The 22,980-nt window shown below is 38.7% G+C and overlaps 1 protein-coding gene across 1 annotated transcript in view; it reads left to right on the top strand.

The window, feature by feature from the left end:
• The window catches only part of itga11a (integrin, alpha 11a), a 48,910-nt gene that overhangs the window by 13,163 nt on the left and 12,767 nt on the right, over nt 1-22,980 (top strand). The window contains exons 3-21 of the mRNA XM_029462098.1: nt 3,430-3,542; nt 4,009-4,100; nt 4,353-4,467; nt 4,615-4,742; nt 5,022-5,170; nt 5,259-5,403; nt 5,848-6,013; nt 6,710-6,780; nt 8,579-8,723; nt 9,584-9,732; nt 12,465-12,608; nt 15,742-15,945; nt 17,333-17,463; nt 17,702-17,868; nt 19,625-19,764; nt 20,246-20,356; nt 20,502-20,587; nt 20,707-20,917; nt 21,082-21,180. Coding sequence (XP_029317958.1) covers nt 3,430-3,542; nt 4,009-4,100; nt 4,353-4,467; nt 4,615-4,742; nt 5,022-5,170; nt 5,259-5,403; nt 5,848-6,013; nt 6,710-6,780; nt 8,579-8,723; nt 9,584-9,732; nt 12,465-12,608; nt 15,742-15,945; nt 17,333-17,463; nt 17,702-17,868; nt 19,625-19,764; nt 20,246-20,356; nt 20,502-20,587; nt 20,707-20,917; nt 21,082-21,180 — 2,566 coding nt within the window. The remainder of the gene's footprint in view (nt 1-3,429; nt 3,543-4,008; nt 4,101-4,352; nt 4,468-4,614; nt 4,743-5,021; nt 5,171-5,258; nt 5,404-5,847; nt 6,014-6,709; nt 6,781-8,578; nt 8,724-9,583; nt 9,733-12,464; nt 12,609-15,741; nt 15,946-17,332; nt 17,464-17,701; nt 17,869-19,624; nt 19,765-20,245; nt 20,357-20,501; nt 20,588-20,706; nt 20,918-21,081; nt 21,181-22,980) is intronic.

The following is a 22,980-nucleotide window of genomic DNA, read 5'->3' as shown; positions in this document are numbered from 1 at the left end:
GACCTTCTGTATATATTGAAGCTTTTCCAGGAATGTGATTAGTTAAAGTTAACTTTAAACTTTAAAATTACATTTTAAAGCTGCAAAAAGTCTTATTTCAAGTTTCAAGTTGTGATGCCATGCTCAGTTCCTCATGCTATCTAAACACACTCTTAGGCCCCGTGATTGTTCTGCACTGTGTTCAGTGTATTTCTGAATGCATCCCATATCATGATAACAATAAGAAATAGAAATGGATAAAAGACAATGAATAGAAATATTATGAATAAATCAATGAAAATAAAACCTAAAACAAAAATAAACACTCTAATTAAAATAAAATAAATTACTTTAGTGTCAGCATTTGCCATGTCAGCACAGTCATCCGGAAACTTAGAGTAAGAAGTTCACTTTAAATGGTGAATGGCTGTATTTATCTTTTATCTAAAGTGATTTACAGTTTGCCTCTCATTCACCCATTCTCTGCCTTTTTACAGAACATTTTTAATGTAACACTTCATTTGAGATTATTGCTTTTTTCTGGGATTTAAAAAAAGCATCATAAGCATGTTTACTTAATTGTTGCGGCTATTTCTTGAATTCACTATTTTAGGTCTTATATGTGTCGCTAGAGATTAAGCAATGCAGCTGGTTCATCATCATTTTTTAAAATGCTGATATTGTATCCATTTAGGCTTTAGGACAATGTGTGTTTAATATATATGTTGTACTGTATGTACTACAGCACATCATGAAAAATTCCCCATGGAGAGACAGACCTGAGGGCACTCTTGCAGTCAACACACATGTTAAAACCTGAGGACATTGAACCTTGTGACTGTGACAGTGTTGAGATGTAGAAATAGTACCACTACATCAAAAGATATTATGTTACAAACATCACAAGACATAGCGTCAACCCTGAAGGGCTTTTATGAAGATCGGCAATAATGAATAAAACAGCTTTAACCCGCTTGTTTCCGTACGAACACAGAGTTCTTATCTCACATGTGAATCTAAGGCCTTTGTGACCTTCATCAGTCCTGAAGTAAACACGTCAGACGACTTTGTATTCTCCATCAATTCAAGTCATCTAAAACCTTTCAGTGACATTTATAAGACCGCACTGACTCCGCACAGGAAACCCACCATGAAGTCAAGTGCAGGACTGACTCCTCACAAACACCAGGTCATGTGAAAAGAATGCCCAGCTCTCCAACACGCTGTTTTTTGAGGAAATCTAAATCCTATGATGGTCTATGACGACAATATTCCTCTTTAGTTATTTTCCAATGAGAGTTCTCAATGAGGATTTCATTGCAGCAGTAATTGATGGGACCATAGAGTTTATTGAATCTGTTTTTCATCTTGATGACAAAAGCAAATAACTGATATCCACCTACAATTAACATTCATATGCAAATATCGCCAGTCTTTTCCTCGACCATGATGTATATACATTTGAGTTTTTTTTGTTAAAATCTGTAGTTAAAACAACTATTTGGATAAAGTGACATGAACTTTGGCATAGTTTTCCTCAGTGCCCGGAGGATGATTCCCACTTTGGTGATCCCCTGAGTATTCCTCTAGACCAGTGTTTCTCAAACCTTTTCAGACCAAGGACCACTTAACCAATAAAAAAACACTCACGGACCACCTAACTCCCCAAATATCCAAAAGCAATAGGCCTGCTTACCACTCCAACAATATATTACAAATGACAGCTTAACTAATGCGCTTTATGTGACCTTCTCTATATCGCTCGTTCACACATTAAATCAACAATACAAATACAACTACCAATTCTACAAGCATTTCGTTCATATGCGATTTAAACGGTGAATGCTGATAGATTTTACACATCATATGAAACGCAGACTACATTTATTACAGAGTTTATGTCCGTACAGAGCCACAATTTACCCACAGCAAGATTGTTTGCTACTGAGAGATACGCAAAATGCAAACTGTGAGGGCGCCTTCGTCATGTATTTCTTAAATTAATCACGTTTTCTCTCAAAAGATCCTGAAGGTTTCCCAAAGTAATCCTTGTGTTTACTCTCAAAAGGTCATGTTCGCCAACGACTCATAGCACAAAACACAGTGTGGATCGGGATCCTCTTCATCTCCAGTCCAAAAAAATCCAAATTTGATGTAGTCGCTGTGATATTTTCTCTTCACTTTAGCGCTGGACTTTTCGCGTTCAATCCCAGTTTCACAGCTACACTCTAGTCCAGTGGTTCCCAAACTTTCTGTGGCCAAGGCACACCAAAGACCAAGCCAAAATCTCAAGGCACACCTGTTGGGTTCATATCCTGGAAAATCCCCTCTGTAACACATAGTATCACTGTTATCACTCTGTGAACATTTATTTAGCCTAGTCCTTGTAAGAAGCTATTCTCCTTCACACTAGCAGAGAGCCTTTGATGTGTCACACTCTAATATTTCCCACCATGCGCAAATGGCTAAACGGTTGTTGTTTTTTATGATTGTTTTATTTATATTTAGGCCAAAGCATATAAGACCTATTGTTTCTATAGTGTGAAATAAGTGTGTAGGACAAAGTACCGATAAAGTACAGCGATTCCCTGCGCTGCGCCCCCCCTGAAATTCAAGACGTATATTTTATCAATATACTCACGGACCACTAGCGGTCACTCACAGACCACCAGTGGTCCGCGGACCACTCTTTGAGAAAGACTGCTCTAGAGCCCCCATGAAGCTTTGTGGATCTCTACAAGTAATGGATGTTCAACCTTTATCAGGTATATTGGCCCAAATACCTGATGAAGGTCGAATGGACCAAAACATGTCATTGTGAGCTTGTTAGCATTGAGCTAACAATGCTATTTTAATTTACCCTTAACCATGAATTTTTATCTTAACTTAACCAAGAAGATGTAGTTTCCTAACCTTAACCACGCCGTAACTATACTTTGGTTGCCACCCAGGGACATTGTAGAAATAAGAAATGGGCTTGCACATTGACACATTGGCAGTAAAAATGGTCCTGATATGTACTTTGCAATATATGTGACAAGACGTGTTTGCTTCCCCGTATTTGGCTAATGCAAAAATAATTTTCACATAAATGCTCAATGGAGATACGGTTGTATCTTGAGGATCTGCCTTGCAGCAGATGAATGTGTGGAACTGTTTATGAACGTGAAATCTAGTGCTGCTGGACATGATTAAACATGCTTCGTTAACGTTCTTGGATAAATAAAGGTTTAAAATCTTCTCCCATGTGTTTTATGTGGGTCACTGGTTAACAGTCACAGTTATAGTCCCTCAGAGGACTAGATACCAGACAAAGACTTACTCTTAGAGAGAACAAAGGTTGATGTCAGTCTTGCTCTACTATCACTATTTTGTATAGACTATAAATAACAACTGAGGCATTGTGTAAAGCACACTTTAATATTGATGTGTGATTTTGTTTCTTTGCAGGTTATTAGTGGGCGCTCCATATGAAATGAATGGCCCTTACCAGACGGGGGATATTTATAAATGTTCACTGAGCAGAAGAACCAATGGCAACGGTTGCTCCAAGCTAAACTTAGGTATAGTATCACAAAACAACGGCACTTAATTTTTACCAAAGACTGTATGCATGTATTGTATGAGTGTTTATACGTTTGCATGCTTTTCTGCATGTTTGTCAGTAAACATCATGGTGGCATGTGTGAGACAGAAGTGTGGGTATCATACCAGTCATTCCACATTTTACTGTTTTTTAAAATGGTTTATGTACATTTCCACATGTGTGTTATACCGCACATCTCACCGCATGCTTCTTCATACCGGTTGCACATGTGTTGTGCTGGTTAGGAAAGCACATGAAGTGTTATCAACTAAACGTTTACGTCTGAGGACGTAGACGCTGCTATAGCTGCCCAGACAGCAATAACAAACCAAAGTCCCAGATGGTAAAATGTCTGTTTGGTCTCTGAGAGACAGTGCACGTATTTATGTATATATGAGTCTATGCATCCAAGATCCTCTCAGTGAGATTCATTTTCCCTCAAGGAAGGATATCTCTGACCAATGTATCAGAGCGAAAGGATAAGATGAGGCTGGGAATGACGCTCACATCGAATCCTAAAGACAGCAGCTTTGTGGTGAGTTTAAAAGTCTCTTCTTGAGCTATAACATACATAACATACATAGTTCTGATCTGTTGCAGCAGATCTTTTTGAGTGAGTAAGTAAGAACACAGTTAATAAAAAAACAATTGTTTGAAATGGAAAAAATCCAACAAGAGTGTCTTTTGATTACACGGTTGTCATCCTGCAGCTCTCCCTATGGAAGTTCTCTGAGAGCATGAACCTTACTTTCTGTAGTATGTATAAAGGCTTTCTTTTATGTTTCAGGCCTGTGGGCCGCTATGGTCCTATGAGTGTGGCAGCTCCTACTACAGCACTGGCATATGCTCCAGAGTCAATGCAAGCTTCAAGTTCTCCAGAACGATTGCGCCTGCCTTTCAGAGTAAGCCTTAAATAATTTTTCCTGTTCAACAAACATTCATGGACAGTTCTTTGTCACAGCAGGTGATTATTTTGTCATTTGTGAACTATGTGTTTTCTCCATGTGTGCTCTCGTGATCGTGAAGTCTCATCTTTAAATGTTTTTCAGGATGTGAGACCTATATGGACATAGTGATCGTTCTGGATGGCTCAAACTCCATCTACCCCTGGTATGAAGTGCAGGCTTTCCTCATCAACATTCTTCAGAAGTTCTATATTGGACCAGGTCAAATACAGGTGTGTAAGAAAGGAAGGAATCCTAAAAGAAGATATGATATATTGGTAATGTTCTTGTTGGATAAATTCTAATACTGGACTTAATTGATACAAAACAATTTTCTTCATCTCAGCAAATTCTGTCTCTGGTGTGCCTATGATATGTTAATGAATGTCTTTTTGTGTATTACACTACTATACCGGGAGAAACTTATATTGAATCATTACTGTAGTTAACTGCAAGAAGAAAGTACTCTTATTAATTGTGTTAGATCATTGTAATTTTGTTTCTTCGGACAGGTTGGAGTCGTTCAGTATGGCGAGAAAGTGGTCCATGAATTCAAACTCAGCGACTACAAATCTGTTGAGGAAGTGGTGAAAAGAGCGCGAAGTATCAACCAACGAGGCGGGGAGGAGACCAACACAGCTCTCGGCATCAACGTAGCACGGTACACTATCTACATTTGTACGAATGAGCGGCACCACTCCTCCATTCTGTGATTTATTTTACTGAACATATAAAACATGTTCTCACAGCTCACAAGCTTTCAAACAAGGAGGTCGGCGTGGTGCCAAGAAGGTGATGATAGTGATAACGGATGGAGAGTCACATGACAGTGTGGATCTCCAGCAAGCCATCGAGGACAGTGAGAAGGATGGCATCACCCGTTATGCAATTGCTGTGAGTCTGCTAGACCTATTATTTAAACTTTTTGAGTTTCAACTTAGCTTTCTTATGGCTAATGCATTTCCAGTGCAGCATTAAAACATCATAAACATTAATGTGGTGACGTCATGGAGTTTAGTGAAGGTTGGAGCCAAAAACATTTGTGCCCCTGGAGAGCTGCAGTTAAAGGTGTAAATGATCTCCTCCAAACCACATGCTTATTTAGTTTGCACCACTGCTGGTGCAGCTAATGGCACATTTGATTCCATCCAGTGGCTTAGTTGGGCATGGGAATCTGAGCAAAAACTCTGAAGTCACTGGAATTGGTGACAGCATTGGTGCAGAAAAACCTAAATGCTCTGAAACCTTCTCAAAGAGCGCTAATGTTAGGACTATTAAGATGTGACAGACTAATTCAGGTTGCATTTACTGACAGATTGTTTAATCCTGTCTTCAAAGGTCCTCGGTTACTACAACCGTCGTGGAATCAACCCTGAGGCCTTCCTCAATGAAATCAAGTACATCGCCAGCGACCCGGATGACAACCACTTCTTCAATGTGACAGATGAGTCGGCGCTGAAGGATATTGTGGATGCACTCGGAGAACGAATCTTCAGTTTGGAAGGTTTTGCAAAGCATTTGTTTGAACTACATTACATTATTTGTCAGACACTTTTACCTGAAGCTGATAATAACTGCTGAAGCTGGTGATTTTCATATTTTATGTTAAAGCAAAGGATACATTGGCTCTCTGTGGAAAGAAATACACTTACATAAAGTAAACTGAGATAACTCTTAGTTAATGTCAGAAACCCATGGTGGTTACTCGTCAATTAATGGATTAGTCAATGTGACAGAAAAAATCTATACAACGATTTTAATATTGGGATATTAAGGTAATTTATAAAGTGAAATTCCAAACATTGGCTGGTTCCAGCTTCTCAAATGTGAGGATGTTCTGCTTTTTTGTGTTTTCCTATCTTGTAAATTGAATAATTTGGGTTTTGGACTCTTGGTTGGATAAAATAAGCAATTTGAGGATGTCACCTTAGGCTGAAGAAATTTGTGACAATAAAAAAAAATATTTTCTGTTATTTTTCAGACTAAATGATTAATGGGTATTAGGATATTAATCAATCATGAAAGTAATCATTAATTGAATGGTAATGCTCTGACTAAGCCTGTTAAAAAGTGTCTTATATGTGAAACGTCCACGTTAAAACTCCAATGTCTCTTCCAAGATTTTGATTGTGGTCGGCAGCTCAAATTTCTTTCCTGCTGAAGGGGTTCAAAACTGTAAAAGCCTGAATTGTTTACTCAGGAACCAGTAAGAACGGGACAGCGTTTGGCCTCCAGATGTCTCAGGCTGGATTTTCCGCACACAACGTCGAGGTGAGTTTGACTTCTGCTATCAAGTTGCCTCATACCATTTGTCAACATCTAGAACAACACACATTGTCTCAATTTTTGGCGCATCATAACTCCTTCCCACAACCTGCCGTTTATCACTTTCCTGAGGTGCCGGCTGTGTGGCCCCAGAGGTTTAGTTCATCCTGATTTAGGAGCCCCTGACAGGCATTTTTCCACTTTAACCATGCAGTGATGGGTAATAAGACACCACTTGTTCCCCAGGGAAACATAATAGTGGGAAGTTGAGACAAGATTGAGACAGTTCGGCTGCAAAATTGGTTGTTTTTCTGCTTTCTTAACCCAGAGGTTTTTGATTGTATCTGAGTGTAGATAGTTGCAGGTGTGCTGGCTTAGAGGGGTGACACAGCTGGAAGAGGAATATAAGACTCATCTCCTCTACTGTACCTGCTTTTCATACCAATTAATTGAATTAATTCCTCTCTTTCTGACTCTGTCCAGACATTTGCTGATGCAACTGCTTTGATTTTCCAGTTCCCCTTCACAGTGGGATTTGTCAAGGGAGGAATAAATATATCCCATTTAGGATGAAAAATAAATATATAGCAGAATTTGCAGCTGGGTGGCAGCAATGTCTGGAAACTTTGTCCACAAGGCCAGATTCCAGAGATGCTCGACACCACCAACCTGAGTGTTGAGAGTAGGACAATTTATTGGAAAGAATGTCAGCTTTAAAGGAGAAAGACAGTCCTGAAAACCCCAGATGGTTTTGCTGAATGTGATATGTGCCAACTCTGAAGGCTGCTAATGCTATGTGCTATCCATATAGACATCTCATTCATCTGTATACAACCTGTCTACTGTTGGTTTCGTTAACTGTAACTAAACAATGCTGAAAGATAATCTCATGGCTCCATGCTTATTTGCAAAACTGATTCCTGTGTTTACCACAATACAAAATATACAGTACATCACTTGTTTGTTAAGCTGGAATAAAGTGTATATATATCCTCTATCCACTTTTGTATGTTTATGTACAACCACAAATCTGACCCTATTCAATACAGTAAAGAGTTGACACCCTAAACAAAGCAAGGCTCATGGCCATACAAGCAACTGAAGTAGAAATAGGTCGCTGGTTCATGGGGTTGAACTGTTTTTGTGTTGCATTCATTTGCCATGGAGACCATTTTGACTAAAACAGGCAACCACATTGGCCTAAAGCTGCTGTCAGAGAGTGACGTACTTCGAGCACACAATTCAATCTTTCAGGAAGAAATCGTAAGCCTTCCTGCATATGCTTAAACACTGGAAAATGTGTTGTCTGCATATTGTGTTCGGCAAGAAAAAAACGTATTTAGCAGAGGAACCCTATAATTACAGTGTCAGTGATACGAAGTATCATGAACCATGGAAGATATAAAATCCCTCCTCTTGCCCTCCTTGTGTCAGCATCTAATTACACTTGCTGGTTTGTTTCCTATGTGGAATGAACATTTAAAATACACTGATCAAGATTTAGCAGTGATATTATAATGGACTTTAAAGCAGACTTACTTTATTTGAACACTGTGATTTATGATTGGGTGAAAATGTACTATTCTTCACTTACCAGATATAAGTATTCTTAAACACAGTATAAATGAGCAAACAAGTTCAAGTTCAAGAGTCTCATATTTTGTTAAGTTCCCTGAGTATATCATCATTGTATACAGTAATTACTATGCTGTGTGCATGTGCAGTGCAGACAGTACAACTAGATAATTCTCTATTACTCTCTGTTTGAAGTATGAATATTAACTAGAACACATCTCCCCAACAGGATGGGATTTTGGTGGGTGCCGTCGGGGCTTACGATTGGAATGGAGCAGTGTTGAAGGAAACACGACAGGGGAAGGTGGTCCCTCCCAAGTCTTCTTACACACTTGAGTTCCCTGAAGAGCTCAAAAACCATGGTGCCTACTTGGGTGAGTAACACCGTAGAAATGATTTTAATGTAGTGGAAAAATCATAACTGGGTTGTGATGGATGTAGCTATAAGGGGAGAAGAAATGCAGGAAAGTACAATGTTGTAATCATAATAATGAAGGCTATGCTTGAACAACGTTTATAGCATTTGCTTTCACGACCACCAGTTTCTTCACATTTACAGGACTGGGGTTTAACACTAACTATATTAGCTGAAACCCATCTCTATAAAGTGTACCCATTGCTCCAGTACTTCCCATGATATCCAACTCCATCTCACTCCACCACCACAGCCCTCTGCTTTTACCATCAGTGGTTTGTCTCTGAGCTTATCCACCAGGCTGCCAATGGACACCATTCTAGACTCAATAGTAATATGAGGTGGAAGCATAATATTCGACAGGCAGGGAGAAAGTTAAAGCTGGGAAAAAGGGGGTATGAAGAAGAGAGATGAAGGGGAAAAGTATACGGGGTGTAAGTGGAATATTTTAGTGGGGAAAAAAAGAAAAAGAAAAAGAAACATGAGAAACAAGAACGTCCAGTTCTGCGTAACTAAATGCAGCTCACTGAGTTTCAACTCCTCAAATTGCAATGTTTTACTATTTTTCCTTGAGTCATGCAGATCATCATGCAGACAGGCGCAATAGCTCTTAATACACTCAAACAGTGGAACAAAGCGTAGGGCCTGGGATCTTAATTATAACTTGACCATCGAGCAATCAGTTTACTTAATTTACAGATCCATTGTCAATGTGTGTGTGTGTGTGTGTGTGTGTGTGTGTGTGTGTGTGTGTGTGTGTGTGTGTGTGTGTGTGTGTGTGTGTGTGTGTGTGTGTGTGTGTGTGTTTTACATAATCAGGTTATACTGTGACGTCTGTGGTGTCAGCCAGAAACGGCCGTCTACTCGTAGCGGGAGCTCCTCGATTCAACCACACAGGCAAAGTCATCATCTTCACTCTGAAGAACTCGGGAAACCTAACCATCCTGCACTCCCTCAAAGGCCAACAGGTACTGGAACATCCAGCACTTGATAAAAGCTGAAGGAAAGTTCCAAACTGATGTAGTCCTCATGTCTGTTTTGGATGAGTGCCACAGTGCAACAAAGAATGTCATAAAACATTGTTATAAAACACTAATTAAGAGCAGCTCAGTTAGTTATACAAGTATTTAAAGCTCCTTTGTGTAAATGTGATTATACAATAACATCTTGTATTGTTTTACATAGTCTACATGTTGCTCTCAGCCATTGATAAGTCTGCCACTGTGTTGTTTTTGATACAACAACTGGGGGGCACCAAAGTCTGACATTTTCAAATTCTATATAGTGGCTTTAAATGTACTTGTACGTAACTCCTTAACATTGTTAAAAGGTCAAAGCAACTCACAATATGAAACAAAAGCTAAAATAAGGTCCAGTCACACAGCATTTAAAACACAACATTTTGAGTCAAAATCTATTATTTCAAATGGAATCGCTGCGCAAGCATTGATTTGCTTGCGGGCGGACAAAGAACATACAGTATATAATTTTTTTTTGTCCATTTCAACTTTGGTGAACTTTGACACATAAATTTGCGCCGTTGATCGACAGCTAGATATCTTGTCAGTTCAGACCTCTGAGGGAACAGAGACCTGGAGGAATGGAGGAAGCTAATGTAGCTTATTAGCTGTTGCACCTTCCACCTTTATTTAACCTCCTCTCTCGGAGTATAAGCTGCTTCACAAAAGAGGCATGGTCTGTTGACAGTTATGAGACAGGAGTCAATGGTACCATGCATGTTGAAACAACTCTGTGAACTCAGTGTCCCATTTTATTATCCTATATTGAATAAATAGATTTTTTCGATCCTGAGAACAAAATGCCAGAGGGAAGTAATCGTCCCAGTTCAGAGAAATAAGAAATAAGTTCGTAAAGCGATTGTGACAGACTAGCACTACCATGTTCCCAGCTGGCTAGTATGTTAGCTGTTCTCGCCAGTAACAACAACGTTCTGGTGATATTTATGCTGAAAGGTTTGCTGGTTAGGTATTTTAGTTATATTGTAGACAGTTACAGTACGCTTTTATGAATATAAGGGACAAAATTCATGAGGCATCCCTTCATAAAAACCAGGATCACAACTGGTACACTACTTCAGCTAGATCTGGGGGATGGATCTCCTTTTTTTTTTACATTTTTGTACCCAGTATATACAGTATCGCCTGTATATTTAGGAAAGCATAGCATTATTCAAATTCATGAACACATATAATAAGAAAAAAGTGCCCGAAAAATTATCATGACACTCACATATTTTTCACCGGAAAAGGCCAAGAGCCAAAATTATTTTTATTTGAAATGTAAGATCAATAAAATGAGTGTGTTCCACTACTTGAGTCCAAATGACATAAGCATAACATACGGCACTGATGCAAGTTTAAATAAGGGCACATTTAATAGATTTGGCTCTATAAATTATTATTGTTGATGATTTAATGCGTCTAATTGAGTTACATTAGGTTTAAAAATAACCATCATTTCAAGGGGATGTGGCTCTGTGTTTTAATGTCCCTACACTCATAACTGGCAACTCTTCACAGGCTGAAGGCCTGAAGTGATCCGGCAGCAGCTTACATTGTACCTTGTCAGCAACAGCTCATCCAGAACAGCAGATGTTTTTTTGCAGAAAACTTTCTTAATCCCACAATTTTTGAGAAAATAGCTTTTTATAGGCAGATGTTTCTAGTCTGAAAACCAATAGATGATGTTCCATCCACTCCAGTGACTGATCCTTCGAAAAGCTCTCACAGTCTGAGCATCTGCAAAATCATAAGAACTCTGACCACTTGCATTGACACAGACCCCCATTTGCTTACAACGTTAAAGGTTTTAATCAACTCCAGATAATCAGTAAATCAGAAAACAACATGTGGTTCAGCAAACAGTGGAGAAGAAGCTAAGAGATTCAAACTGATGAATAACTAGAAATGATCTCCGCCTGACTCTGGGGCAGAGCTCCAGACAAACTTTTTTTACCACCGTCCCACACAAGTCCCAAAATAAACATTTAAACTGTCACGAAGTGGATATAAACCATCCCAAAAGTCATAAGGAGGTTTCTCTACTTTGTTATCATGTATAGTTTAGTTAATTAATTGTTAGTGGCATAATAAAATTACCATAAACATGTTGAGGGAAAAAAGTATCAGGTTATCAGGTTATATCAGAGGTAACTGCTTTTCTTATCTTATTTGGTTTATGTGTAGCACTTTGTAATCAATGGGCGTGCGGTGTGGTTTCAGCTTAGAGATCAGCTGTACATGTTGCCAGCTGCTACGTTCCATAGGCCGTCTAGGCTTCTATATTCTAACAAATAAACTAAAATAAACTCATAAAATGTCAAGAAAGGAAGTATTCTTCCACCTATTCTCCTTTTTATACAGACAAATACAACCATAAATGACACTTAATTCAAACTGGAAATAAAATAAATAAAATCCAAAACCATCTTGGTCACTCTTTCCACTGTTCCAACAATCCCCAACACCACAACCACGAGATGTGCCTGAGCATGCAGTCATAAATGAGCACAACAAATATTAGGCTGATTGGTCCAGTTTTATGCAAGATTAGCCGTGGAAAAACACAGGGATGCACACACACTCACTCATGTCTCACGTATGCACGCAACCGATTGCACGATCCCCTGGCGGAGATAATAAAGATCTTAAAATGACATGCATATATACGTCTCTTTCAGATTGGCTCCTACTATGGCAGTGAGATTGCACCTCTGGATATTGATGGAGACGGTATAACTGACAACCTTTTGGTGGCAGCACCCATGTTCTTCAATGGAGGCTTGGAGAAAGGAAAGGTCTATATCTACAGAGTGACAGAGCTGGTGGGTATACACTCTAAAAACTTACAGGGATTAATCAATTTCTCACACAGAATTGGGTCAACACCTGTTCAAACTCCAGACGTTTCCAGTAATTTGTAATTTACAGTTTACACACTCACATACACATGGCAGACATTTGACACATGATCCTGTCCAGATCAAATGTGCAGATCAAATGTTGCCATGGCATGGTGCAGACTTTATTAGATGTTTAGAATGAACTCAACAGGAAAGTATTCTGCCCCTTCTAAACCCATTTCCAGCAAACCATTTGGAGGCGAGAAATTTCGTCAATAGAAGGAAATTTCCCAGTGCTCCAGGTCTGTCATGCTCATTGCAATAATACATTTCTTCAGCTGTTTTGAATCAATTGCATGGAAGACTCATTTAAATACCCGATGTCCAAACCACATCACAGGTGGCAGGCCAAGCTTAACAGTAAGAACCAAAACACAAACAGAAATAAATCACTCTTTTGAAACGTCTGTCAACATCAGGACAGCAATGCCACATGTTCAGGGGGATTAATAATCATGTGGTTGATTCAGGTGTTTGATGTTGCTGTAGATGCTGCACAGAGATATTGCCCTGGCATACTATTTAAGTTAGTTTGGACACCCTGGTTCAAAAATGTGTCCCTGTGGTTACAATGAATAGTACACATCCACACCATGATTATGCAGACTTGACTTAAGAAAAGGTGCACACATGCCTTTTCATTGGCACTGAGCCGGTGCTATCAGGTTTTAGCCATGCTAGCAGCTGGTTGGTCGGTTCAGACTAAAATATCCTCAGCAAAGAAAGAGATGTGTTTTTTCAGGACAGCACCTCTCTAGAATAGGTGTGAATTGTGGATCAATCTCTGCAATCATTTGATGGATTGCCATGAAATTAAAAAAACGGCCAGAATCAATATTTTTGTATCAACAATGGATCGTCATCTGAACCTACAGCCTCACAGAGCCGCTGGCGTGGTGAGGACTCTTGCCTTGTTTATCTACGATAGATATTTTCTCTGTTTCTCATTAATTGTAACACTATAGATAATAAACTATATGAGTAGGATGTCTTGCCTAATCAGAAATAAGTAGGATAGTCAATTATTGCTAAATTATTGGTATATATAAGTATACAAGGTAGATAATCAATGACAAACAGATACTCAGCTGCTTTTGCACCAAATCCCAAAATGTAAAGGATAATAACTACAAGTCTAAATAAAGTTGCCTAAAGTCTGGCAGCTGGTCGGATTTTTTTTTAATTCCATTCAGTCTTAACAAAAAAAAGCTGCACTTTTAACTTTAACTGCAGACTGGTCGTGACCCTTCATGGCCTCCTCACAAACCATATGTTTCAAATTTAACAGCGCTGAATATATTTCTCCCCATTTCTCCATCAATCTCCCTCTTTGTCACACATCAGGTAGCAGAGAAGGTACAAGCTACCTTCCTAAATCAACTCCCTTCCCACTTATTCAACTGAAATAACAAGTGATGTCATGTTTCGTCTGCAGACCCTAAATTATACTATGAGCTGGGTTGCCAAGTGGAGCAATGATATGCATGACTTCTGATGAACTCGAGTATTTGGCTCAATTTTTTCTTTCAAATCTTTTTCCAGTCGGGTAGTTGCTTTCAAAGACATGGATATTTTCCATCTGATTTTACACTCGCTAAGAATAGTACTTCAAATAAATACACTAAAGCTATACAAAATTATTTACCTCTTTTATGGCTCAGAGGTAAAATTCCTCACTTTTGTGTTGCCAGATGTTTAAGATATTTGAGATAAAAAAGGCATTATATGGAAAAACAAAGAAGCTGATCCGTCCGCTATCTTCTGTTTTATTAGAGGAAAGATCAAAGCAATCTTATTTGTCACTTTTTCCTCTATAAATTCTAACATGATTAGTTGACTAAAGATGGTTTTGAGATAATTGAAACAACAAACACAGCTGGATGGAGGGCAGAGAGTTAAGATGTTTGCAATTGGCAAATTCAATATTTTTGACATAAGATGCAGTGAGTTACTTGCTGGTAGTGATATTGATGCACTGACATTAAGTCAGGCAGTGAGGTAAATGTAAGCTCTGAAAAAGAAACTGGTAGTTACATCAACAAAAGTGGGTGTTCTGTTTTTACTGCAATTTCCTGGCGTTGGGTTTCCTTGAGTTTCGAGGCGTGAAAGCAATTAGTTGTGGTTGAGTTTTGGCATACATTTTCAAAAACACTGGGCAATTTATAAAATATGATATTTGTTGTACAGTGTATAAACACAAATACACATAGGCATGATACTGTAGAGAAACTGATACACATAATAAGATTTATTTTCACAATTAATACTAATTAATGATGAAGGCACTTGCAAATGACAAGGTCGCACAAAATGTAAACCACACTTTATTGTTTCATTTTTATCTCTTAAGTCTTCATTAAAAAAAAGATGTTCTTTACAAAATGAACTAAAACACTGACAACGAGGAAGATCTTGGGTAGATAATAATGATGATAAATATGATACAACATTTAAATCATACCCTCTAAACTAAAAGGCAAACACTTAGTAAACACATTACTACGATTGTTTACAAGATGTTTAGTCTGATCCAACTAATACTTTGCTGGAAACAGCTCCACATCAGGGACTAATAAAGCCTAGGAAACACACACCTCAGCCAAATCTTAACCCTATTTAAGAGGCCCAAACAAAAAGGAACTATCTGGCTTATTACCCAAATGCACCAGAACAGTACAAGATGCACACAACAGTCTAAATAACAAACAGGGAGTTTTTATGTTGAAAGAACAAATTTAAAGATCATATTTCTGTGGTTCGAAGGTGTTTCTAGTTGAGCAATTGTGTGAGTACAATGTCATAATAACTTGTTGGTATATTACTGAAAAACAATAAGGTTCTAAAATACTTCTGCGTCCATATACATGGAAAGTATATTATCTCTTGTGTTATGGAAAATCTAAACTATCCCTAAAGGGCCAGTTGCCTTCAGATGTGTGAACCAAAGGTAAAACAAATACATTCTGAAAGCAGCAAGAGCAGGATGCTTTGTGAAACAATATAACTTGTGTCTAATATATATATGTTTGCATCATTGTTTCCTTTCATCCCACAGAATCGTTTCATCCTCGAGGGAGCGTTGGAAATCCATAATGGAGGCCAGAACGCTCGCTTTGGCTCATCGCTCGCTCCTGTGCCTGATCTGAACGGTGATGGCTTCAATGACTTGGTGGTGGGAGCCCCGCTGGAAGATGACCACAAAGGAGCCATTTATGTTTTCTTCGGCCAGCAGAACAGAATACTGCGCAAATACAAACAGGTAGGAGGTGTGCAAAGAGTTAAAAGACAATGTCAATGTAAGTGTGTGTTTTTGCCAACTGACTTTAATCAATTGTACATACCATCATTTTCCAAAGCATACTATATTTACCACCTTCTTGGTTGCCATTGATTTGTGTTCATTTCAGTATAGTAAAAACTTGCAGCAACTTGAAACTAGTGTTCATTTTGCTAACGTCAACTATGACTAAAAGTTCTTTCTTCCATGACTGAGACGATGACGAGATGGCAGCAACGTCATTAAACACTAACTGTGAATATATCAATATGCAAATGATATATGCATAATACTGCAAGGCAAAACTAAAATATATTTAAAAAATGAAACACCAAATTCATTCTTAATTTTCAGTGATAAAAAAGAGGAAATATTGTAGATTGTTTGTTTTTTCAATGCAGCAGTTCCGTCTGCTGTGCTGCATTGCGCAATATCAGGACTTCAAAGGCAGCAAACAATGAACAGTCAGGAGGACTCGGAGTAACTTACTGAAGTTAAAGTTAACAATGACATCAGCAGGGCTTAGGAGAAAGAAACAAGGTGACATTTAACCTAGACTAGATTGACTGACTGAAATGTTCAATTCAAAATCTGATGACCAAAAAAATAAAAAAATAAAAGTTGTGGTTTTCTTTGACGAAGATAAGACTCAAATGCTTAGACTTTTAGTCAACTAAAACTTGAAAGAAGAAACTAAATAGGGTTGACTAAATATGATCAAAACTAACAAGGACATTTCGACACAGGACTAACACTAAATAAAAAAACTAGCTGCCAAAAGTAGCACTTACTTACTACAAGTAAGTAAGTGTCATTCTATACTTTAACAGTTCTGTACCCACATGTGTGAGGCAGTAAGAAGCAATCTGTCAGTGAGGGCAAACTAAACCAGACAAGGAGCAAAGGGCAGGGAACAGGAAACAGGCAGCAGCCATTAACAGACAGGCTGGTGTCAACGCTACAATGTGAATATGAGGGAAGGTAGGTGTGAAGGTGGGTGTGGGGATCAGGTAACTGATGATGACACACTGAGGGCAGCTGCCAGAAAGGTGCACAATAACAGGCTCAGGTGACAATACTGATTCAAACTGAAGCAGGAAGCTGTGGTGAACAATTTAAACCAATTGTATGCTTCAGAGAATGGTTAGTAGTAATGTCAAAATGTAGTAAGTGCATTAAATGAGCTCAATCATACCAAACACGTAGTACCCAATAACTTTTGTTCTCAAAAAGAACTTAAAGTAATGCCGTATGCACACCGTACAATGTAGCACTGTAACTCTTTTTTCAGCTGTTTAATGTTGTAAACTGTGGTTGTTGTCATTATGACCCTTGTTTGCTTGGATCTCTTCTTCTCTCTGTTTCTCAGAGGATAGCAGCAACAGATTTGGCTCCTGGCCTGCTGTACTTTGGCCGCAGTATTCATGGCACAATGGACATGAACAATGATGGTTTAGTGGACCTGGCAGTAGGTTCCCTCGGTGCTGCTGTTCTCCTTTGGTTAGTATTACACCCAGTAAATAATACTGTTGTATTATATAAGATGTTATTGTGGTTATTTCTGCAAAAGTACTCTAAAAAAGTTATTCCATCAGTTACAAACAATCGCTCACTGTTACTCACTGTAACCCTCTAACAGAGAGTTTTACATACACCCACAGAAATAATAATATTTTCAGAAATATTCCTGTATCTCAAAGGTGTTTTTATCATCTGTAACAACTTTATGCCCTCACAGGTCACAGAGTGTCATCCGGATATATACCACTGTCAGGTTTGAGCCCAGTAAGATCAACATCTTTGTGAAAGACTGTCAGAGAGGTGGCAAAGACGTGACCTGTATGTCAGCCATTGTATGTTTCAACATCACTGCCAGGACGGCCATTACTCCCACACAGGAAATAGGTAAACCAGCAAAAATAATCCACTGCTGTGGAAGCATGTCAGTAAATCTCCCAAGTGTCTCCCCTTGTCTTTGCCTGATGTTTGCCATCTTCCAAAAGTTAATAAAACCCTATTTCTTCTTTTAGTAAAGCAGACCCTTTTACTTATTTCACCACCTTTCAATTCTATACTTAGAACAACAAGTCTTAAGAAAATAAAAAGGTGCTGACACTACCAGCTGTATTGTCAAACCTCTGGATATTGTCAAACCTTTAACAGATCTTTTTTACCTATACACTTGAGCAGAGAATTTAATATTTTGGATCTGTATTTGCAATGTAGTTCAGCTGTTCTGTTGGATTATGATACATGACAGGATGAAACATGGCGGGCTTAAAGTGAGCATTTATGTCCTTCATGTCCTTCAATAGATTTGTCAACATGCGGCTTTCCGAAAAAGCTGTGATGGTTACTTCCATTCAGTGGCGCCAAAGCGAAACGTTTCTTTACCAGCCGTAAGAGATTCTGATCTTACTCCTGTTCTCTGCCAAAACTAATGCTGCTGCCTCCAGAACTGGTATATCTGAACCGCACGGGTGCTGTCAAATGTTCCTTTTACTGTTTGAACGCTGGCTGGAATGTCTTTACAAGTTTGTCTCTGTTTAAAAAAAGACTTGTTTGTTATAGGTGGTGGTGGTGACAGCTCGTAGACCACTCAATCCTGTAGAAGGTTGTTGTGCCATTGAACGTAGCCCACCTACATATAACCGCAGGGTTCCTCGGCTCACAATTTGTTTTAAGAGATATGGTGGCAGGGTCCAGTTTCACTGTGTATCGGGGCGAGGAAGCAGAGGTGCAGGGAAGCGTGTTCTGAGTTAACCTCTTGACCCTCCGACATCTTCATCAAATCTATTCGACGTGCCAAAACAGAGTAGAGGAAAAAGTGAGGAGGGGCTTATCTTGTCTTTGCTGGTTACATACAGTGGAAAACGTTTATTTAACTTTGCTCTCATTGTCGTGTCTGGCTAGTAATGCATGGCATATGCTGGTGTTTGTGAGTTCACTGTGGTCTATTGCATAAAATGGAACTCTGTTTTCTGTCTCAGTCAAGTTAATCTTATTCATGCACATATCTATTTACAGTATTTGAGAAAAAATACTCAACCAACTACTTTTTAGCTGTCCTTTGTTTGGGATTTGAGGTAATATTCTGATGACAAATGCTGCTGTGTCTCCAAAGAGATCTTAAAACTGGAAAAGTCCTAGATCAAACTTTATTTATTTGTAAACTAGAGTTTCTCTCTTGAAAATATTGAAAATGTTCTGCATAATAGTTGATACTGATAATACTGAACATCTTCTTGTCCATAATTTGTATTATGTGTAAGATTTCTTCCTTTCTCCAACTCTCTGGTTGACCCCACGCAACGCATGCAAAAGTTCACCCTTAGTAGATTTTTCCTCATGCCACGAAAACACGAGGCAATAAATGGAAAGCCTTTTTAAACAATGTGGCTTGGAAATGACTCTGAAGCTGGGGGTTTGGATTCTTGTATATGTGGTAACACATTCGGCAAACTGTATGTTCAGAGTCGAGCTAATATTGCGTTGCACTGCGGCAGTGATGTCATTTACCATACCCTGATGCAGTCATTTGTCAATTAGTCTGCCCTAACCTAAGTAAGAACAGAAGCCCATCTATATTATAAACCTTTTAACACAAATAAAACAGGATCTTTTTAAGATTTTACACTGAACTCTTTCTATGACCCACCAGGGATCAAATATAATGTCTCCATTGCGGAGAGACGTTTCAATCCTCGAGCCGTACTGGACAACCCAAACAAGATGCAGCCTCAAAACCTGACCCTCTTTGCTGGAGAAGAGACCTGCGAGCACATCTACTTCCATGTCATGGTGAGGCCCACGATGAGGGTTGAAAAAAGACAAACAAGTATAAATTAAAACATAGTACATACATTAATAATCCATCCCAAGACACAGTGTTTTACTTGATCATTGAATAGGTTATATGGCTGAAGCATAGTTTATATTACAAGTGGGATTCTGTGGAAAGATTTTGTATCATCTGAAAGTTAAAAGGATTTTTTTTGACGAATTACTGAATAAATTTTTTGTTAAATAAGAAGAGGCCATTTTTTTTACATGTTGAATTTTAGCAAAACATACTTTGGTGATACTGGTCTCCCACATTCTCCCACATTGGTCAAAACCAACACACACTGCACATTACAATGATTATAATCACGTCATTTCTGCATCGTGAACATTTGTGTAAAGTTTCTAAAAGCAAAACATATTTGAGTGCCATAGATAAAGTGGCACGATAAATGAGTAAATCCACAGGCTAATCCTCAAATTTAATGTTTTATATTAGGAGACCACAGACTATGCAAGGCCCATAGTGTTTTCTGCACAAGTAGGGCTACAAGATCCAGCCCTCGGACCAGTTCTAGATGACAGCTGGCCTACTGTTGTGAGGACTGAGGTGAGAGACTACCTGACAGCTTATTCTGTCTCAGCTTTCAAGTTATCATCATGCACTCCCATAAACAAATACATTATTAAGTACATGTGGAAAGGAATGAATTTTTAGTTTCTTTGACTTGACAAAAGCTTGTCTTTTTGTCTAGCTGCCCTTCTGGAACGGCTGTGACGAGGACGACCGCTGCTTACCTGAGCTTGCACTGCAGAGCATGACCGACCTGATGACTCAAAAGTAGGTACACACATGAGAATACACAGACATATTGTATTTACACACCTAATTAAAACTGATCCTCAGCTGATCTGTTACTTATGATTTCACTTTTCTTTCCCTCCCTCCCTGCCTCCCAGTCAGTTCTGTGCGCTGCCTGTTCAGTCTCGTGCTGCTTTCTGCCGCCATCTAAGTGAAGGAGGGGCCGAGGGATCTCTGCGGGTTCTAGAGGCAAACAGGAGGAGGATGGTGGTGGATGTCCGATTGGAGAACAAAGGAGAGAACGCCTACAATGCTCGCCTAAATATCTCCTACACACCCAATCTACGCTTCTCCAGCCTCATAGTCAAGGTACTTTATCAGCAGCCAAACTTGTGTGGTTCATGATGAGAACATATTTTCTTAAATTGTCTAAAATTAATTTGAAGGGTCTAACCAGCAGACATGATGAGATAAATGCTAAATTTAAGTTACCACTACTGAATTGTTTTAATGTTTATTATTTTCTGATTCAGGACAATTCTGACATCAAAATAGAGTGCTCCGCTGGGGACAAACTGAGGAATGAGAAGATCTGCAATGTCAGTGCTCCATTCATGAGGGCTAAAACTCAGGTGAGATATCACTCTGAGGGAGTTGTGACTTTGTTTATGATTTGCTATACGATAATCTTCTAAATCTTATTTAGACTTAACTGGGTGCATGTTGTGCTGTTGTAACATCAGCAGTAAAATCATCATCAGATTTATAAATATCATCATCATATACAGGATATATATATTATATGATGTCTGGTCCTGATGCAGCAATTAACCTTTCTCCATGACAATTGTTCTCCCATGGTAAACAATAAAGTAACCGTACCTGTATATCCGACATTTTGTCCATGGGTGTTTGGGGGCTTTAAGTCCAAGAAACTATGTTATAGGTGATAATCTTCATTTCTACATCCATCCGACTAAATGGAAAGCAGATGTGAATATTTCCAACCATAAAAAATAATTTTCATACTGATTCCCAAATATGATTTTAAAAAATCCATTTAGATTCTGGATCCATGTCTGCAACCCTGTCAGAGCAACCTCACAGCCCGCATTGTGCTGCTAATCCGGGGCTGAGAAAACATTGACATGGACCGTATTTGATCACAGGGACCAAAAAACACATACTGCAGGCTTCAGATGACCATGACAGACCACACTGGTTATTGTAAAACCCACAAGCCAACCAGAAGAGCCCGGGTTAGTTCTGGTTTGTGAGATCCCTTCTTTCTATAGACATGAAAGTCTGCAGTGTCAACACTAAAACATGTCCTTCTCTATTTAAATGTAGAACTATAACAAATGTGAGTAGGAAGCAACTGTAATATAGATGTAATCTTAAACATTTCCCTGTTATTACATCAATTTAAAAAGCTTTCAGTGGAGTATAGAGACAAAAAAACACATTAGAGATCCATCCTTATCTTTATTTTGTATCCTGTGACTCAACATAAGTTACAGTTCTATGCATAGAGCAGTTACTCATTGCGCGGCTCGCGAGCCTCCTGCGGGTGATAGATATGATTATGCAGTCAATACAAATATTTCATAAAAACACTAAAAACAAGCAGGGCTACTACATACAACCCATTAAAACAGAGTCTGCTCTATTAGCCTACAAATAATATGTAATAATAATTGATAAAATATGTAAATATAGACGAGAAACAAGATATTTAAACTTGCTCGGCCAACACTGACTGGCGGAGTTGCCAGTTTTGGCGGTCTATCGGCACTACAATGGTGAATGTGCTCTTGGACGGGTAGATACGTGGTGGGCTAGTATAGAAACAAATAAACTTAAGGTCATTAAAAATATGTTAACATAAGCATGCTTATGAATATGGACATTTGCTAAAAAATAATTTATATCGCTAAATTGGAGCATTTAACATTTCATGCTAGTTCGCGCGTGCTTCTACAGACGTAAAATGGATCGATTTCTTATTAAAAAAAAGTTGCACCGTTGGACAGAAACAAAGCGTGACAAACGAGGAACATTAAGATTTGGCTTTGGCGCAAATCTTGAGGAAGATGCTGAAGATGTGGTTTGTGGACAGACAACAGCTGCTCTCGTTAAATAAATAAAGGTACGAGCCATACAAAACGAGCAAAGGAAATTTAAAGATAAGTAGACAGAGGAATTTGTATTTGTCCTCCTCGAGTCGAACCCTTCGTGCTAATGTGCAAACAAACCCGCTCTGGTTTCAAAAGAAGTCATCTGGAGCCGCATTTCCAAACGACGCATCCAAAATTCTTCTCTTTCTGGAAAACAAAGGCTCGTACACAGGACAACTAATACAGCTGAACGATTAACTGAGACATCTTTTGAGATCGCATGGATTTTGGCTCTGGCTAAAAGAAACTTATCAG

Source organism: Cottoperca gobio, chromosome 3 (assembly GCF_900634415.1).
Source record: "Cottoperca gobio chromosome 3, fCotGob3.1, whole genome shotgun sequence".
NCBI lineage: Eukaryota > Metazoa > Chordata > Actinopteri > Perciformes > Bovichtidae > Cottoperca > Cottoperca gobio.
The sequence above is the reverse complement of the archived record's forward strand: the minus strand, read 5'-3'. Positions and strand labels throughout refer to the sequence as shown.